The sequence below is a fragment of the Hyperolius riggenbachi genome, chromosome 3, assembly GCF_040937935.1.
Source record: "Hyperolius riggenbachi isolate aHypRig1 chromosome 3, aHypRig1.pri, whole genome shotgun sequence".
Classification (NCBI taxonomy): Eukaryota; Metazoa; Chordata; class Amphibia; order Anura; family Hyperoliidae; genus Hyperolius; species Hyperolius riggenbachi.
The window spans coordinates 113,850,363-113,871,566 of record NC_090648.1 but is presented as its reverse complement, the minus strand read 5'-3'; the positions used below and the strand labels follow the sequence as shown (position 1 = coordinate 113,871,566).

The 21,204-nt window shown below is 44.3% G+C and overlaps 2 protein-coding genes across 2 annotated transcripts in view; both read right to left on the bottom strand.

Moving 5' to 3' along the window:
- Positions 1-21,204, bottom strand: part of TMEM230 (transmembrane protein 230) — a 608,298-nt gene that overhangs the window by 26,186 nt on the left and 560,908 nt on the right. The window lies entirely within an intron of this gene.
- Positions 8,521-21,035, bottom strand: PCNA (proliferating cell nuclear antigen). Its single transcript, XM_068272373.1, has 6 exons — positions 20,675-21,035; positions 19,835-19,932; positions 13,418-13,485; positions 11,317-11,511; positions 10,213-10,336; positions 8,521-8,774 (listed from the first exon to the last, which is right to left on the bottom strand). The coding sequence occupies exons 1-6, from the start codon at positions 20,893-20,895 to the stop codon at positions 8,695-8,697; spliced, it is 786 nt and encodes a 261-aa protein (XP_068128474.1). The 5' UTR covers positions 20,896-21,035; the 3' UTR covers positions 8,521-8,694.

Sequence of the window (21,204 nt, the reverse complement as noted above, 5' to 3'; positions counted from 1 at the left end):
TCACGAAAACGCCCGTACATGTCTCTGGACTCTTTCCGGAAGTCCCCATCATTGGAACAGCTTCTCCGTAACCGGAGAAACTGTCCATAAGGGATACCTCTTTTTAATGAGGCTGGGTGGTGGCTGGAGGCGTGGAGAAGCGTATTACCCGCAGTGGGTTTGCGGAAAGATGTGGAAGTTACTCTGTTTCCCTCAACTCTAAGACGCAGGTCCAAAAAGGAAATCTCACTACCATATGTGTACGTGAGTTTGATATTACGTTTGTTAGAGTTGAGGGCAGAAATAAACAAATCCAATTCATCCACGCCCCCACGCCATGCCACCAAGACGTCGTCTATATACCGAATCCATAGGGCGACGTGCGCCCCAAAGTCTGGGTTAGGGAATACATCCCTTCGTTCCCACAATCCCAGGTGCAGACATGCATATGCAGGGGCACACGCCGCCCCCATAGAAGTACCACGCACCTGACGAAAGTATTTCCCACAGAAGCTGAAGCAATTCTGGGTTAAAATTAGGTGCATACATTCAACTAGGAATTCATTGTGGGCCCCCGCAGAAGGATATCTCTCGTGGAGGAAGAAGGACATTGCCCGAAGCCCGTCCTCATGCGGAATCGAGGTGTATAAAGACTCCACATCGATGCCCACAAGGAAGGACCCCGGGGGCAGCTCGAGACCGGCAAGGACACCCAACACATCACGAGTGTCCTGAACATAGGAGGGCAGGGATCGTACTAGTGGACTCAATTTTTTATCTATGAATTGTCCTATTCGTTGGGTGGGACTGCCGACTGAGGATACTATAGGTCTTCCTGGGGGGTTAATTTGGGATTTATGCAGCTTCGGTAAAACATATATAGTGGGGATGTTGTATGTATCTACCCTAAGATATTCCCACTCAGTTTTGGATATGTGGTTATGAAACAGGCCATCATCTATCAAATCGTTAATCCTATCTTTTATGAGGGGGAAAGGGTTCTCATATAAGCGAGAGTATGTGTTTTTATCACTCAGTTGTCTTTCTATCTCATTAACATACATATCCTCGTCTAATACCACAATATTTCCCCCTTTATCGCTTGGCTTAATGATTATTTTAGATGCTGACGTTAATTCTCGTAGGGCCTCCACTTCTTCCCTGCTTAAGTTTTTGTTTTCAGGGGTTGGGGATAGATGCAATTTCCACAACTCTTTTTCTATGGTGTCTAAAAACACTTTGATGTATTTGTTTTGAGAAAGGGGGGGCATATAACTAGACCTAATACGCAATCCAGACGGGGGTGGTCCTATGCCACTGCATTCTTCAGGACCCGCTGCCGAGGGGGATATTTCCTCGTCCGCAGCCGGCCTTTCAAAAGCATTCTCATCAAATAACGTTTCCAGAGCGGATAACGTCTCCCTCTCATTTAATGTAAGACTCACATAGGTCTCTCTCTTATGGTCATCCAGGGGATTAGTATCACCATAAGTTACCCTAAGAAGCACTTTTCTCAGGAAGAGATAAATATCTTTGTAGATTTCAAATATATCTCCTGAGGTTACTGGAGAAAAAGACAGTCCCCTATTCAGGAGCGAGATATGTTTGTCCTTTAATTCAAAACTAGACAAATTCACAACATTTTGACTCCCAGAGGTCCTTAAACTGTTGCTTTTTTGGCTGTCTCGCTCCTTGTCAACCTCCTGTCCATCTCCTTCCCCAGTTCTATCTGAACCTGTTCCATCTCTTCCATATCTCTCTGTCGTTCCCTCCTCATCCTGTATCTCTCTCTGCTGTTTTCTCCCCTCCCTCCTTCTCTTCCTCCTCGTCTTCCTCTGTTTCTTCGTCTGCCTGTCCTGTCTTGATCTAAAAAAGTGACTGATTTTCTACTGCTGGCTCCCGAGGAGCCCGAAGAGGAATAAACGACGGAGAAAAATAGGATCAGAGGGACAAATAAGCACAGAAGCCTCTAGTTTCGATACAGACAACTCAGAGGGATCGGGAGCCAGCAGTAGAAAATCAGTCACTTTTTTAGATCAAGACAGGACAGGCAGACGAAGAAACAGAGGAAGACGAGGAGGAAGAGAAGGAGGGAGGGGAGAAAACAGCAGAGAGAGATACAGGATGAGGAGGGAACGACAGAGAGATATGGAAGAGATGGAACAGGTTCAGATAGAACTGGGGAAGGAGATGGACAGGAGGTTGACAAGGAGCGAGACAGCCAAAAAAGCAACAGTTTAAGGACCTCTGGGAGTCAAAATGTTGTGAATTTGTCTAGTTTTGAATTAAAGGACAAACATATCTCGCTCCTGAATAGGGGACTGTCTTTTTCTCCAGTAACCTCAGGAGATATATTTGAAATCTACAAAGATATTTATCTCTTCCTGAGAAAAGTGCTTCTTAGGGTAACTTATGGTGATACTAATCCCCTGGATGACCATAAGAGAGAGACCTATGTGAGTCTTACATTAAATGAGAGGGAGACGTTATCCGCTCTGGAAACGTTATTTGATGAGAATGCTTTTGAAAGGCCGGCTGCGGACGAGGAAATATCCCCCTCGGCAGCGGGTCCTGAAGAATGCAGTGGCATAGGACCACCCCCGTCTGGATTGCGTATTAGGTCTAGTTATATGCCCCCCCTTTCTCAAAACAAATACATCAAAGTGTTTTTAGACACCATAGAAAAAGAGTTGTGGAAATTGCATCTATCCCCAACCCCTGAAAACAAAAACTTAAGCAGGGAAGAAGTGGAGGCCCTACGAGAATTAACGTCAGCATCTAAAATAATCATTAAGCCAAGCGATAAAGGGGGAAATATTGTGGTATTAGACGAGGATATGTATGTTAATGAGATAGAAAGACAACTGAGTGATAAAAACACATACTCTCGCTTATATGAGAACCCTTTCCCCCTCATAAAAGATAGGATTAACGATTTGATAGATGATGGCCTGTTTCATAACCACATATCCAAAACTGAGTGGGAATATCTTAGGGTAGATACATACAACATCCCCACTATATATGTTTTACCGAAGCTGCATAAATCCCAAATTAACCCCCCAGGAAGACCTATAGTATCCTCAGTCGGCAGTCCCACCCAACGAATAGGACAATTCATAGATAAAAAATTGAGTCCACTAGTACGATCCCTGCCCTCCTATGTTCAGGACACTCGTGATGTGTTGGGTGTCCTTGCCGGTCTCGAGCTGCCCCCGGGGTCCTTCCTTGTGGGCATCGATGTGGAGTCTTTATACACCTCGATTCCGCATGAGGACGGGCTTCGGGCAATGTCCTTCTTCCTCCACGAGAGATATCCTTCTGCGGGGGCCCACAATGAATTCCTAGTTGAATGTATGCACCTAATTTTAACCCAGAATTGCTTCAGCTTCTGTGGGAAATACTTTCGTCAGGTGCGTGGTACTTCTATGGGGGCGGCGTGTGCCCCTGCATATGCATGTCTGCACCTGGGATTGTGGGAACGAAGGGATGTATTCCCTAACCCAGACTTTGGGGCGCACGTCGCCCTATGGATTCGGTATATAGACGACGTCTTGGTGGCATGGCGTGGGGGCGTGGATGAATTGGATTTGTTTATTTCTGCCCTCAACTCTAACAAACGTAATATCAAACTCACGTACACATATGGTAGTGAGATTTCCTTTTTGGACCTGCGTCTTAGAGTTGAGGGAAACAGAGTAACTTCCACATCTTTCCGCAAACCCACTGCGGGTAATACGCTTCTCCACGCCTCCAGCCACCACCCAGCCTCATTAAAAAGAGGTATCCCTTATGGACAGTTTCTCCGGTTACGGAGAAGCTGTTCCAATGATGGGGACTTCCGGAAAGAGTCCAGAGACATGTACGGGCGTTTTCGTGAACGCGGATATACGCACTCAGTCTTACGGAAAGCGTTGCGACGAGCGTGGAATTTAAATAGAGCGGATCTTCTGGCCACTCGTGGAGGGAGGTCCAGTGTGGAGGGGGAGGGACATATGCGGCTCGTGACCGGCTACGGCACCCATTGGCAGGAATTGCGGAACTTACTGTCCGCATTCTGGCCGATCTTAACAGCCTCAGATGAGATAGCCAAAGTGGTAGGCCCACGCCCACTCCTTACTGCCAAAAGAGCGCCGAATTTGAAGGACAAACTGGTCCATAGTGAGTATAGTACCAACAGAGATACATGGTTGCAGAGAAGTATACCCAATGGGTCCTTTAGATGTAGTGGGTGTAAACTTTGCCCCTTTATTGAACGAACAAACATTTTTCAAAATAGCACGGGTGATGTAGAATATGATATACGATCTTTTATTAATTGCAGTACGACACGTGTTGTGTACATGATACAGTGCCCGTGCAGACTTAAATATGTTGGTAAAACAAAAAGGGCTATGAAAGAGCGGGTGTTAGAACATTTTGGCAAGATTAAAGGAGGGAAAGCAGTAGGGAGTATTTATGAGCATTATAGGGAACATCATAACAATGACATAACGGGCACCCTGGTTAAGGGGATCTATAGGTTGAAGGTATCCGCAAGAAGGGGGGATTTTGATGAGCTGCTGTACTGTAAGGAAGCATCTTGGATATTCAAATTAAATACTGTGGCCCCCTTTGGCCTAAATGCAGAATTGGATCTAACCCCATTCTTGCGGATTCGGAGGTATTACTGAGGGGAGGGATGTATGTGAGCCCGCAGTGAATGGTGGTGTCATGCATTATTGGTGCCAAGAGAAAAAGGTATCCCCCTATCAGGACTTTTACCTCATGAGTTGTGAGACACTGTCCATGTAATTAATGAAGTACAGGACCATGAATCCAGTAAAGTTTGATAAGCATACTGGAGATGAGAATATAATCTATCTGATACCCCTGTGATGTGAATAGTGTCCCGCCTCCCCTTGCTATGTTGTAATACGGCTCTATGTTATTCTTATGGAGTTTGGATACAATAGGATTAGTGGACTTGCCCAGCGTGGGAGAGGTGAAAACATACATAAGGCCAATATTCCTATTTAGGTGCCTTGAATCATCCTCTGCCATATTGGTGAACTTATTATTTATGTCCTGTTTCTACAAATCTAAACTTTTGTGTGACCCGTATGTGTGTATGGCTAACAGCCTATCAAGCAGCTTGTCATAACATGACTCACGCAGTATACGTGATGAAGGGGCTGGCCATCAGACTGTTTTTAACTGGATTGCTGTATGTGGAGGACACACCCTGATGAAGCGTCACACATGACGCGAAACGTCGGTAGGCGGAGCCACGCAGCTTGAGCTTCCGGACACGCTCCCACACCGCTGAATGTCTGAGCGTCTTAGGTCTCTCTCCCCGCTGCTTGCCCCGCCGGGGGCCTCTGGTTTCAGCTGGACTTGAACGGAGAGGAGGCGACCTTACTATCTAACAAAGCGGAAGGATAGAGACCAATGGAGGGGCTCCAGGACTAGTGTCGCCATGCTATAGGACCAAGCGGAGCAGTGATGCCTGCACTAAAGGAGTGAATTAGACGCTATTCTCCTGCACTGCGGTGAGATCTACCCTTTTTCTATCTCTATGGATATATCACATCCCAACAGCTTAATTGTATTCCATATGCCAGTTCCCAAAGTGGACAGTGTATGAGGGAACTGTCAGCTACATCACCAGAACTGCTGAGCAATATCCAAAGCAATATGATTATCTTAGAAGGGGACCCCCGTTATTAATCAATAATAATCATGCATGGCACCTGTATGTAAGCGCGGAATGCGTGGGGTATGTGAGCAGGGGATTGTCCATTTGTTCTATTAAACCGGAATGCTTATTATGAATGCTGTTTTTGATGGCTACATCAGTTTTTTGCTTAGGCAATTTTAATTTTATAATCGTATGTGCTTCCATTTGATGTGTATGTCATTTTGAGACTTTTCTTGCATGTTCCCAATTGCTTAAATAAATTTTGATACTTGATATATTAAGGTGGCTTATAACCTATTTTTGGTCAGTTACCTAGTTGAAATGTCTCTATATCAAGGTTTGCCCCGCCCACTATCTTTAGTTTGGGTAAGATGATCAAGTATGTGGGGACTGCTGCCACGGGCAAAATTGTTGCCCAACTATCTTTAGATTCCTTTTTACTTGTTTGCCAGATAAAAATAAAGAATTGATTTTTGATTTTATGCCCGACAGTTACACTTTAATATCAGAGTGCAGGATATGTGATATTCACAGTGTACCTGGTGCAGTGTAACATCCCAATGCTCTGCATGTAGTGCTTTACTGGAAAAACATTTCATTGACTGTATGCAATGCATTATGTGTCCTTTCCACTCCTGCTTTTTACACAGAATGCAAAGCCCACTGTCATGTAGCCTTATACACCAATCCTGCCAACTCTTAGTATTGTGTGGTAGCATTAGGCCTTTAAAAACCTGTGCACAGCCAGTCAGTAGGGACGGTCATTGAGATGAAAGTCATCCTGTGTGGATACAGAATTATAAAAGTTTTGTAGAAAAAAAATGGACCATTTGAATTCCACCTGTACAGCATTCGAATGGTACATTTTCAAGCTGCACACCTTTACATACTAAATTTGCATAACCCTGCATCAACTCAAAATTTGCATCTCATTGACCATCCCTACCAGTCAGTGGAGCCAACAAGTCCTTTTGCTAATGTGGCTTCCGGATCAGGGCTGTGGAGTCGGAGCAATTTGTATACCTGGAATCTGAGTCAGTGATTTCAAAAACCGAGTTGGATGATTTTTGGACTAAATCCACAGCCCAGGTAAGTATTAGACTTTAGGAGTCTGAGTCATTTTGGGTACCTGGAGTCGGAGGTTTCAAACTGAGGAGTCAGAGTTGGAAGATTTTTGTACCGATTCCACAGCCCTGTTCCAGATAGTTTGAAACTTAAATTTTTTTTTTTGCAGTTCACTGCGCACAATGGGGCACATGCATCTTGACTGCTGCAAATTGCAAACATTTCATTTAAAAGGGCAAAACTATTTGATGCTCTGGACAACTGCTTCACTTTTGCTCCAGCATGGTTTTCACTGGTCTTGATAAATCATCCACCATTATGTGATTTTAGTGTGGCTGCTACTTCTTGGATGTAGTTGCGTGTAGCTTTTCACTTCACTAAAACCGATTGGAGCATGTGTAGGACAAAAATGATGAACTGATCTGGAAAAATGTATTCTACTATATTAATACTATTGTATTTTTGTCTTAACTGCATGACTTATGCTATGTACACACCATACAATTTGACAGATTTACCTGCCAGATTATTTCCAACATGTCAGATCTGAATTTCAATCGATTTTCATAGAACTGAATGAAAATCGATCAGAAAAAAAAAGTGATCAGAAAATCTGTCAAATTCAGATCGGAAATTGATCTAGCAGGTAAATCGGACAGAAAATTGTATGGTGTACCTAGCTTTAGGTTAACATCAGGGTCCCGGATGTAGACCATCATACGTCAGATGTTACCATCCCATTGTTTTCATCTTGACTGTGGTCTCTGTTGTAACGGACATGTCATATAGCATGCCATCTATGGTATGTCCGACATCCAGGAAGTGTCATGCAGGTGAAGACTGGCTTCCATCACCACACAAGACATGTCAGAATGGATATTCAACTTATACGATCTATCAACTGGTCTGCTGTGGAAAACTGCAGGTTTTCCGCCACTAGTCTGAACATAGCCTAGTTTTTATGATCATTAGGCTCATTTTGGATAGGGTGTCCCCAAACTTTTTGCCATACAGTATTTAGTTTTTTTACCACTTCACCCCACACGCTGTTTTACACTTCCCACCAGGAGCCATTTTCACCTTTCAGCACTCCTCCCATTCATTTGGCCATAACTATCACGGCTAAGGAAGCCAACCACCTATCGAGAGAAGAGGCCAAGAATGTCAGGAATGTGGTCCGGGCCGCACAAAGTTTGCCCAGGACTGCCCTATGGGGTACTTACCTTGGGAGGGGGAGCCTCTGGATCCTAATGAGGCTTCCCCCATCCTCTAGACTCTGCGATCCAGTGCTGGCAGCCCCAAACAGCAATATTTACCAAGCCTCGTTCCTGCACAGCCACAGTAACAAGCTTCCCCTCAAGCTCCAGCAGTAACAGCCAAGCCCAATCGGGTCCGTTCTAGTGTGCAGGTAGAAGAGATCCGATCAAGCTTGGCTATTTCCAGAGCCCGAGGAGACGCTTGTTACTGCGGCTGTGCAGGAGCCAGGCTCTAAATATTGCCGCACACTGAAGCCCCTACTGCGCCTGTGACAAGCTTGTCGGCGGATTTTCAGGGGCTGACAGCGCTTGATCTCCAAGTCTGAAGAGCATGGGGAAGCCTCGAGATCCAGAACCCCATAGGGGCACTTTTACCCTAAATGGTTAATCAACCAGTTAGGAAAGAGCAACTAGTTATTGCATGATCTGGGGCATCTGCTCCACTCTTCCTCACACTGACAATTGAGCTAAGCATGGGGACATTCAGAACAGGTTTGGTAACCTCATCAGTGCCCACAAATACCACTTACAATAGGAAGATTGTTATTACAAAGATTTATTCAGTTAACATAGCAGGTTTTACAAAGATTGTTGAGTATTTACACAAATATCTACAGGCATGCTGAGAACGGCACAGCTTGGCATCTGTCATTGCAATGCAGTTGAGAAGAGCTTTGATGTTCAGGTGACAACGCATAAAAAAACTATACAAAATTAGGAAGCTTCTTCATCTTCAATCTTTGGAGCCAGGTAGTATTTCACATGACCCATATCTGCAATTTTGTACTCCACCACTGAAAATAAAATAAAGGATTTAGTGACCAAATCACAAGATTCCAGGAGGCTCTGCTATTCAATGTTATGCCAATGCAACCAGCTGGATATTACACATATACTACAATCTGTTAAGAACATGCTTGACTACAGCTCTTACCTGGTAGATTTATTTGAAAATCTACCTGTATAAAGTTTTAGCCAGCATGAGAGCAAATACCTGCAACAACTACCACTATTACTGCTACCTATACCTGGCTGAGGACTTGTGGCACAAATGATTCACGGGCTATCTAGCCAGTACACAATATTTCAGCTAGTCATTAATTTCCTTGTCAACAGTAATATACTACTGTAGCTGGGATTACTCTTGAGGGCTAGTTCACAATGCTCAGGTTGCAGAATAATTCTGCTTGTCAACTCACTGCCTATACAACTCTCTGGGGCTGCGTTGTAACGAGCTATTATTCTAACTTGCTGCATGCAGGATTTGTATTAAAATCTATGTCTAGTCTCCATTGCAGTTCACATACAACCCGTGCATTATGTAACACCACCGTAAATCAAGTCTGAATGATTGTCAGCTATGTGTTTATATCGCAATGCCACACACAAATCTATTATGTATACTTGCAGTGACTGCACATTTCCAGCAAGTAGTAAATATCTGCTCTACCTCTTGAAATGCACACGCTGATGGACTTATGGGCTAAATCATGCATTTTTGGCACAGATTCAGCACAATGAGATTGGTATGTGTTTTTGGTGTGGGCAAAGCAAAGTTTGCATTTGAATGCTGCTACTTTGTGAAGTTATTTCGGGGGGAATACTCTTCCCAGTACATTGGCAGGGAGACAGATTCTGTATTGGTCACTGAAAGTGTCAGCAATGCCCTGAACTCCTAAAACTCCAATGACCAAAAAAAAAAAATGTATTTTGGATAGAGGATTTTAAGCATTTTTGAAATCATACCAAATGAGCAGTACAAAGCTTATATCTATACAAGTAAATGGGTGGCTATGAGCTAAATCATTCAAAGCCCAGACTGGCAACAGTCTGCAAAACAACGATGGGCAAATGACACCTATTAACCAACTGTGACTACTTTGCCAAAGAAAGCAGAAATGAAAGGCAACTGTCCATTAGAGATAAGGACTTGAGTTGGTAACCGTGATGCAAATAATTCTAACTTCCATGCAGCTTAGAAACAGACCAATCACAACTGATTGGAAGTGATTCTCAAGGTTTTTTTATAGTTTTTTTTTTTTTTTTGAAAGTAGGAAGTTAATTTAGTTACGTTAGCTCAGTTCCAAGCTCTGTAAAACCAGAATTATTTCTGTCTCGCAGACCATCACTAACTGAATCTCAACTTACTAAATACAATGACAACTGAAAAGCTAACCCAACTCAGCCTATATGTTCTTAAAATGTACATATCAAATTTGAATATATACTCACCAAGTGGAATATCTGCTGACATGCTAAGGGTCACTACTGCAGACAGAGGTGTGGCTTTGGTGAAGAAATTAAGGTATCGTAAAGCGAATGTCAGCTGGACTGGCTCATTCATTTCTATTGTAACCTGTGGAGGAAATGCCATTAGTCTTGGGTAAAGCAGACCTTACAGATTGCATTCATGTAAAGCAGAGAAACCAGACTGACCGCATCTTATAATAGCATGGCACATAGCGCAATATAGGTCTACCCTTCTGTACAGTTCTGCTCAAACAGACCCCAGTAGATACACAAACAGGCTATGAATTCAGATGTGACAGATGCATAAGGGACCTTGTCTCAAAAACACTGCTGTCCTACAATACCAATACAAGACCAATACTCCAGGAAGATGAGGATCACATGACTATTAGGCAAGATATAGTCTGTGCTAATAGAATTCAAAGTACGAGTTATCTGGAACTCAGGCTGCCTGGAAGTCAACTAGCATGACTCAGGGGGGGTAACGGGGACAGGACTCATTTACAGTTTTGGGCACAGCGGATGCGCTTGCTACCACACAGCACATGCATTTTAGAGACTGCCCCTCCTATGGAAGCCACATGCTGAGATGCGACAGGCTGCAGCTTTTCTTCTGCCGTGTTACACCACTGCCTGTCAAACTGTGACATGCATGGGGTTATAAATGCGGCATGTACTTGCAGACTAATGCTGCTCATGACCTGCAGCCTGCATTGCCTAACAAGTGTGCAAGTTCAGTCTCCTGCATGAAAAAGGCCTAAGTGATAACAGTCAAACAAATGTAGCTTAGCACAACACAGCAATCGGAATTGCCAATTCCATTGGTGCCAAGAGAAAGGGGCACAACCCATTCCTCAATAACAAAAATTAGAAAATAACCGGGAAAAACCTTTTGGTGCATATACACCAATTTTTATTGGCCAATGTTACCACTCACAAATAGTTTGAGAGGGCCAACAGATTTTGAACACTGACAACAGATTGTGTAGGTAAGCTCTCATACTACAAGGAAGTGTTAAAACTGGCCAATCAAAATCAGATGTGTGTATGCATCTTTAGACTGGACAAATCACTGAAGTTACTCACAGCTTCTTCCTCTTTATCCACATTTGCTGTCTGTGACAATTTGACATTTCCTGTCCCCAGTTCTCCACTTGCAGAGAATTTGACTCCATCTTTCGCACAGGAGATTACGACTGCATCGCCAATTTGACTAAGATCTCTGCAGATACGTGCAAACTCTCCAGATGGCATCTTAATGACACAACTGTACTCTTGCTCCTGCATGGAAGAAAACGAAAATGGGTTAGAACTTAATGTCACGAGTAGACCATGGATCCATTACACTAGCTTACGCTACCATGCATTGCAACTGCTAATTCCATAGCACTGTCCACATTGGTGGCGGTGCAATGTAATAAGGAAAAAAGTGTGGCAGTATTCTGATGTGGTGGCCTATTCATCAGTATAGTTTGGGATCACACTGCAAAGGTGCACAGCACTAACATGCTGCTGTAGTACATACATTACAAAAACAGCATTTCCCATTCCTGTGTAAGCCTAGAAACCTCACAAAAAGATAACCATTTAGCAAACCTAAAGGATTCTCACCCTCTTACTGGTCACTCTGCATTGCATGGTGCAGAGTATAATTTGCTCCATCAGCCAGCAGCAGTTGCAAGCATTTAAATAAAGCTATTCCTTAAAGAGAACACGAGGTGGTATTTAATTATGTTACTGGGGCACAGAGGCTGGTTGCGCACACTAAGACCAGCCTCCATTGCCCCATGGTGTGCCTCCATGTCCCCCCTGCGTGCCGCTATACCCCCCGCAGTGCTGGCGACACGCAGCGCATCGCCAGCACAATGTTTACCTAAGCGCTGTCTATCAGCGCCGCTCCCCCGCATCACTTCCCTCATATCAGCGGGAGGGAAGGGACACGGGCGGGTAGCGCCGATGCTGAGGAGGCGAAGGAGCGGCGCTGACAGACAGCGCTTAGGTAAACATTGTGCTGGCGACACGCTGCGTGTCGCCAGCACTGCGGGGGTATAGCGGCGCGCAGGGGGGACATGGAGGCACACCATGGGGCAACAGAGGCTGGTGTTAGTGTGCACAACCAGCCTCTGTGCCCCACTAGCATAATGAAATCCCACCTTGGGTTCTCTTTAATACATTTCTGATATGCTAAGTATTTATAAGAAATCCCTTTACTTCTGGTGCCACACTTTTGGTCTTATTTTCATGAGTGTGATTACAAAGTATTCAAAATGTGTGCAAATACTCAATTTACATTAAACCAGAGATCAAAAAAATCTATGAAGAATCGATAATTACCCGGGGCTTCCGCCAGCCCCATAAGCATGTGCGAGTTCCTCGCCATCCTGCCACAATCAGCCCTGGTAACTCGCATCAGTCCGGGTCTACTGCACATGCGCGGGAGGTCCGTGCATGTGCAGAAGACCCAGACTAGACCCTGACAGCCTGTTACGGGATTGATTGCCACGGAACGGCAGACCACGGGAGGACAGCGTGGAACTCACTTGCTTATGGGGCTGGAGGTAATTATCTACTCTTTATGCAAAAGGGGTGCTGTTGTATTATCTAATCTTTGTAACCTTTGTTCTCTGGTTTACTTTAAAGTGGACACCTTCCCAGTAGTACAACTGTCCTGGTGACTGGTCACTTCAGTGGACTAGTTTAGAATTTGCTTTAAAGAAAACCTGAACTGAAAATTAAAAGTCAAAATAAGCATACACAAGTCATACTTACCTTCCATGTAGTCTACTCCTCGGTGTCTTTCTCCTGTCCCGCATCCTAGTTCACTGATCAAGGGAATTTTCCGTCCTCCATTTTGAAAATGGCCATTACCCCATAACAGATTTCTGGTCAGCACACAGTTAAACTGTAACATCGCCCACTAGAGCCATAGGGATACATGGACATTACCTGGTACATCAGTTTTTCCTCTCAGCTATAACTGACAGCAACTGATATTTTACTGACAGCAACTGATAGATTTCAGATCTGACAAAATGTCAGAACTGGAAGGGATCATGGTCAGAAGAAAATGGTGAGCTTCTGAAAGGAACTGATGGCAAGGTAACTATGTAATATTCATTTGAAGTTACCTCATGTGTTTATTTTAAATATTTTTACTCAGTACAGGTTCTCTTTAACAAGTACTTACTGGAATTCCTAACTGCTCAACATCCAGATCCATCAACTTCATTTCATAGTCCGAAACCTTCTCTTGATCTGCAGAAGGGATAAGTTTATCAGTATTTGCTTACCAAGAATATACAACAAAGTTGGCAAACAGATACCTTAGTTATGAAAATATTTCATTTGAGGCGCATAATTCCATCACACTGAAATTTGTCTAGACCATGTGACCTATGAAAGTGAGAGGATTGGTGGGATGTGCTTACTAGCACACATACAGGATGTTGAATGGTACAGTAGCTTAGAGCAGAGCAAATTTAAAGAGGAACTCCAGTGAACATTTTACTGTTGGCAGGTGATGTAGCTGCTGCATGGTTTTTGGCAGTTGGAAACAGCTGTAAACTGCCATTTCTCACAATGCAACAAGGTTCACAGACAGGAAACTGCCAAAAGTTTGAACTTTTCTTGTGGGAGGGGTTTCACCACAATATCAGTCATACAGTGCCCCCTGATGGTCTGTTTGTGAAAAGGAATAGATTTCTCATGTAAAAGGGGGTATCAGCGAATGATTGGGATAAAGTTCAATTTTTGGTTGGAGTTTCTCTTTAAAGCAGTTGACTGTGCTAACATCTCATTAATGACATGCATGAACATTGCATCTCAGTCTGTGTCAGAAAGGCAGCCAAGTGTTTTGTCTCTTGATCTTTGATAAGGTGGCCACACACGATACAATAAAATGATCCGATTTTACAGTAATTCAATAAAAACGATCGTATCAAAATAAAAGTTGAAGGGTTTTTTTTCATTCGACTGAAAAATCCGATCGGATTTCCCATTTTTTTCGATTTAAATCGATCCGGAATGCCAGATATTTATCTTCAATTTCTACTAAAGATTGTATGGTGTGTGTTGGATTGTTAATTTATTAATATACACACCCTAGCAATTTTCTCAGTTTCCAATCAGTTTTTATCATAATTCGGGAAAAATTGAACATAGGTGTGTGGTACATTGGTCATATTTTTGAAATGTTAGTCAGAAAAATTGCTTGCAATTCTTAAATTGAACAGATAATTAAAAAATGTGTATGGTGTGTGGCCACCTTTACTGTGACCAATTGCTTTCTGGTGTATTGTAACCATATTTTACTACATGATTGTTTACAGCACAACTACGGCCAAGTTATAACCATTTTCACTTTGTGAAGAACTCAAATGCATTTAGAGAACCTGTTTCCTTTTAAACAATTAAACAAGAGTATAGTTCACACTAGTAATTATTATAAACCCTACACCAAACAACATGTTTCATTTCCTTAATTGGAAACTTCGTCAGGAGTGAATAAACCCTAGTGATAGTGATAAATACAATATAAATTTCACATATTTACAAAAAGTTAGCAAAGTAGCAGAGTTACGGCCACTAACCAGCAGGCTGCTGGTTAGTGGCCGTAACTCTGCTACTTTGCTAACTTTTTGTAAATATGTGAAATTTATATTGTATTTATTATGTGTAGCACTTTATCACTATCACTAGGGTATATTCACTCCTGACGAAGTTTCCAATTTAGGAAATGAAACATGTTGAGTTTGGTGTAGGGTTTATAATTACTAGTGTGAACTAGGAGGATGGTCTTTTGACCCAGAACCTTGTTTCCTCCAGTCCACTTTTTTCACAGTTAAAATAGCCAGCAAATTTGTTTTAATGTAACTTTAATAAAAGCTAAGTTTTATATACTTAGCTACTACGGTATACTCTAGTCCTAGTCAGGTGTGTTTATGTTTATTTCCTTTTAAACAATACCAGTTGCCTGGCAGTCCTGCTGACCTCTGATTATAGTAGTGTCTGAATCTCACATATGAAACAATTCAGTCATAGCACCTTATCTGTATACTTGTTCAAGGTGAATAAAGGTGCCCCATAGATCAGGTGATGTATGGGCAGGTCGACCAGGAGACAGATCTCGCTGATCAGAGATCTGTTCGCAGGTCGATTTCTAATAGTTTTTTAGCATTATTTTTTTCCAGCAAACAGCCTAGTGATGCCCCTATCACCAAAATGATGTTAAAGAGAACCCAAGGTGGGTTTGAAGAATGCTATTAGGACACAGAGGTTGGTTCTGCATACTATCAGTTTTATTATAAGTTCATTATTCCCTTAGTGTGCCCCCCCCCCCAAGTAACCATGCATTCAAATCTCTCACCTGTCCTCTGCTAGTATCCAGCTGTTCCTACCACATTTGCAACCCACATGGCTATTAGCATATAGCACATGGCAGGTGTGTGCAGTGTCACATACCACACGGATGTGGAAGAAGGTGCAGCTGGACACTAACAGCAGCGGACAGGTGAGATTTTGATGCACGGCAGCAAATTAAAACGGCGAGGGCAGCAGCTAGGATGTTTCATCAGGTTCATCACAATATCACACGCAGTTACCACTGCACACCCAAACCACATCACTCCAAGATTTTCCAGCATGTCTAATCAATACATTCATAGGACAGGCATGCATGTTGCAGCACCAATTTAATCATCAAATCAGATGGTTGATCGACCACAAAATCACAAGATGTATGGCCTCCATTAGGGTATTATGCTGGGAATACACAATGAGTTTTCGCCAGATTTACTTTCCGATCATATTTCTGATCGATTTCCATTCACTTCTATGAGAAAATCGATCAGAAAAACAATCAAAATCAGTTCGGACCTGCTGGAAATTATGAAGCCATCTGCCGAAAAACTCATTTATTCCCAGCATTAGAGACAAAAGGCTCAGCAGGGCAGCCAAGCAATCTGCATTGTTTAAACAAATAAATATGTCAGCCTCCATCTACCTCAGAGTTCAGCTGTGCTTCATAGCAGCTCTCCAGGCTCAAAATAAAAACCTGTTAACCACTTGATGACCGCAGTGGTAACCCCCCCCCCCCCTAAAGACCAGGCTCATTTTCGCATTGCTGGGCTGTTCAGGCTTTTCAGCATTCTGCACAGCACAGCTTAGGTGCCCAGCGATCGGACAACCGTTTTTGTCCCTTAGGGGACATGCCACCGGAGGGGTCCGATCGCTGCAGGCTTTATTTTTTTTCACATGCCTCAGCGAGGCTCTCTCTCCCCCCATCCCCCTCCCTCCTCGAACTAGGATGGCGATCCGTCCTGTTCCGCCTCTCATAGGCATCATCGCCTCTCTGTACAGCGCTGTTGGCCCCCAGCAGGGCTGTACGCTTGTAAAAAAAGGTTATTTCTTTCCCCTTATGGCCCGTACTCACGGGCTGCAGAAGTGGCCTGTCGCCAGCACACGTGAGCGTGTGGGCGACAGGCCGGCGACAGCTCCTCGCCAGGTCCCTCCGCGTACACACGCGGAAGAGGGACCAGCGGCGAGACGGAAGCTGTCGCCGACGTTCCTCCTCCCCCCGCCGGAAGCTCCATTTACCACAATGGAGGTTGCTGTCGCTAGTCCGCGTACTCACGCGGACTAGCGACAGTTGCGGGGGCGACTGTCGCCATGCGATTGAAACTTTTAATCACATGGCGACATGAGCGACAGTTCGGGGTGCGCGCGACGGCCCATACTCACGGGCGACCTGTCGCCGCAACACGCGCGCGCCGCGTGTTGAGGCGACAAAAGTCCCTTGTGAGTATGGGCCATTACGTTTACAAGCAGCCTGCTAGCCGCGATCGGCAGCAGGGAACGATTGCGCGGTCCTGGGGCTGCCACCGCAGTCATGCCCATTGGCGTGAGGCGGTCGTAAAGTAGTTAAAGTGAACCTGAAATTTTGCACAGGACAGAAGAAAAATATAAATGCACTATGTTTGTAGAGCAGGCTTTCTCAACCAGGGTTCCCTGGAACCCCAGGGTTCCTTGAGGACTCTGCAGGGGCTCCTTGGCATTTTACCCCATCGTGGGGGAAGTATACTAGAGCACACTGTAATAGGTGGTACTGTAACAAAAAGCACTCAATTGAGGGGTCAGGAGACAGTATAATGAGTGGCAGTGTAATAGGAGGTAGTGAAATTAACAGCCTAACCTACTTTTAAAGACCATGCCTCCTGAAAAATAAATGTAGGGGTTCTGCAAGATCAAAAAATTGTTTGAAGGGGTTCCTTGAGATCCAAAAGTTATTTACAGGGTTCCATCAGGGTAAAAAGGTTGAGAAAGGCTGATGTAGAGTTTAGCCTGTCTAATTCCCCCTCACCTGTAACTAATCACAAATTGCAATTTGATCTCTCCAGTGTCACCTGACTGCCACAGCAGATAAGCTAATTTGAAAGCACATGATGCTAATATGTCTGCTTCCGTGAAAACAGGAAGTAGAAACACTGCAGATTTATTGCATGATTTGTATCAGCTTTAACAAAAAATGGTTTTCTGTAAAGGTCATTCTGCTGTTGTGTATCTTTTAGAGCAGATTCAGTTCTGAGTGCAGGTCCACTTTTAAAGAGACTCCGTAACAAAAATTGCATCCTGTTTTTTATCATCCTACAAGTTCCAAAAGCTATTCTAATGTGTTCTGGCTAACTGCAGCACTCTATACTATCACTGTCTCTGTAATAAATCAATGTATCTTTCCCCTGTCAGACTTGTCGGCCTGTGTCTGGAAGGCTGCCAAGTTCTTCAGTGTTGTGGTTCTGCTATGAACTCACCCTTCCAGGCACCTCTCTGCACACTGCCTGTGTGTTATTTAGATTAGAGCAGCTTCTCTCTTCTCTCTTATCTTTTACAAGCTGGATAAATCGTCCTCTGAGCTGGCTGGGCTTTCACATACTGAGTAATTACAGACAAGGGCAAAGCTGTTTGCAGGAAGAAAAGAGCAGCCTGAAACTTCAGTGCATGGGGGAAAGAAACACACAAATGATCTCTTGAGATTCAAAAGGAATGCTGTATACAGCCTGCTTGTGTATGGATGTATTTTCTATGTCTGGACATACTGTACATCAACCTACTTCCTGTTTTGGTGGCCATTTTGTTTGTTTACAAACAAACTTTTTAAAACTGTTTTTAACCACTTTTAATGCGGCGAGGAGCGGCGAAATTGTGACAGAGGGTAATAGGAGATGTCCCCTAACGCACTGGTATGTTTACTTTTGAGCGATTTTAACAATACAGATTCTCTTTAAGACTAGAATGGGGCATTTCTCACATGTTGGCAAAGCCCAATTAAACCCAAAGCCAAGGTGGAGGGTTACAATCCAGTTTGTGTGCTTGCAGGCAAGATTACCTCAAACTATCCTTGTGATACTTGCAAGTGGGAAGAGTGGACTGGGCAGACTAACTTTTAACCTTGAAGGTATTTTGTGCAACAGTGAGAAATTCTACCTGTGGACTTAAGCAAAACAGAGATTATTAACAAGCATTTATACTTACCTGGGGCTTCCTCAACCCCCTTGCAGGCTCCCTCACCATCCTCCTGGGCCTATTTATTAATTTGCTCCGATAAGACTGTGGTGCGCATCCTTGGTCGCACTCCAGTAGCCGGAAGCATTCTGTGTCCATGCAGTTAATGCTTGTGACTGCAGGACGCTACTGGTCACAAGAAAGCAACCAAGATTGTGCAGTGGAGCGGACCTGGTCCAGTCTGGTAACTTTACAGAGCCGGACAGCTCAGAAATGGGGTGTCCCAGGAGGGAGCATAGAGCCTACAAAAGGGCTGGAGCAAACACCAGGCAAGTATAAATGCTTATGTTAACATCTCAGGTACACTTCAAGCCAGTCAGCAAAGCAGCCCCCATTCTCAGTTACCAATGTCCCCAGACCAGAGACTGCACAACTGTCCCCAGGCAGATGAGTGCTGAAGCCAATTTGTCACAACTTAAGCTACGTAGTGTAGCATTTTTAAGCCAAAAAGAATTGTCAAATGCAGGGCTGTGGAGGAGGCGTCAGGGCAATTTTAGGCACCCGGAGTCGGAGTTTCAGAAACTGAGGAGTCGGAGTTGCATAATTTTCGTACAAAATCCACAGCCCTGTTATGTATTAGACTAAGGAGTCGGAGTCGAGGAGTCTGAGCAATTTTGGGTACCCGGAGTTGGAGTCGTGGTTTCAGAAACTGAGGAGTCCGAAGATTTTTGTACCGACTTCACAGCCCTGGTGAAATGTAGAAACATGTCAGGTGAAGTAACCACCTCAGCCACAGCCCACACAGGCAGGGACAATATCACTTTCCAAGTAACTGTTCATGCAGTTTAACAAAGGAGAATTTGTTTTGCGATCGCAGACGATCAGCAAATTACCAGGTGCAATGGCTACCTATGGAAACATTCCAGCACTATTCTACTTCAGGTGACCTAACAAGAATCTAATAGGAGACCAGTGTAAATCGGGCCTAATGATGGTTTCAGTCATTCCCCAGACTACATAGCATTCCTAGACCAATGTACATATAAGCACTGAATCCTAGACTACAACTGGCTATTTTCAGGCATATCCTTAATAAACCAAAACTTACTTGGCGATTCAAACACCATGGTGACTGTGTCCGCACTGTCTTCTGCCCTCAGAGTAATGATGTCATCACTTGCAGCACACTTAAGTATTTTAGACATACTGTAAAATGAGCAAGTGTAAAGGTTAAACACACAAGCCATGGATGCATATCCAGGGTTTTACTTCGAAATTTATTAAACATTGAAATAAAATGTATTGCTACATATACAGTACAAGCCATAATCAAGCTATAACTAAAAAACAAACGGAAGAAGTTTTGAATCAACGATCCCCTGTATTGACTACCTTAGAAGAAAAAGAATAGCCAAAACCTTACTACTTTTCATCTAAGTTAGTCAGTAAATGGTATCATCCCGATTCAAAACTTCTTGGTTATACTGATGGCTAACAGTGCAATACACCACTGCTACTAAAATTCAAGCACAAAGCCCGAGCTGCCACTTGAGTTGCACAGAACAGCAGCAGACACCTAGCCCCGCCCCCTTCAGATTTCCCGCGCAAGCCGCTTGGCTTTTGTTGAGGCGCCGCAATGACATCACAAGTGCGCGCGCTCAAAGTGTCACGGCCAAAATAAAAACCCGCGCAAACAGCAGACAAGATGAGACATGTCCACCATACTGTCACAGTAATCCCATTGCAGCTCCTATTGAGTAACGGGGCAGAAGCACACATCGCCAGGATGTGCACTTCCGCCTCATACTGCAGCCATACACACAAGTCATATACATTGGATTCTGATGTTATATACAAGATCACCGTCCCAATAACGCGAGTGAGCGCACACTACTATGAGACCCGCACTAGCGGACTACAAGTCCCAGCGCGGATATAGGGGACCCACCTGCTCATCTTCACCCCGATGGACTGGTTGCGGTCACAGCGGTAGGTGTCGAAGCCGTCAGAGCGGAGCGTGAGCTGCACCAGCGAGACGTGCGAGGAGTCCATGCTCTGCAGGCTGATGCCGCTGGAGGTGATGTCCCAACACGCCTCATCGATCAGGTCTTTCAGCGCCTCCAGCACCTTCTTCAGGATGGAGCCCTGCACCAGTCTGGCCTCGAACATGGCGGCGGGAAGAGCGCGGAGTGCTGCGGAGGATGACGGAGAGAACTCGGATGGATTTCCCGCCTGCTGGACGACTACCGACTGCGCGGCTCTCCTTCCTTCTCACACTCCGGCGCCAAATAAGCCCGGCAGCGCCGCCTCCCGAAGCTTTTACAGCGACGTTCACGTGACAGCCGACGTCACCCGATAGAACAGGGCGCCAAATTCATTTCCCGCCTCAGCCTCATGTGCGTTCCTGGAGCCCTGTGTCATATTGCTGCTTCTGATATCGCCTCAGCGCCCTGGACGACGTTTCTGTACTGCCAGCAC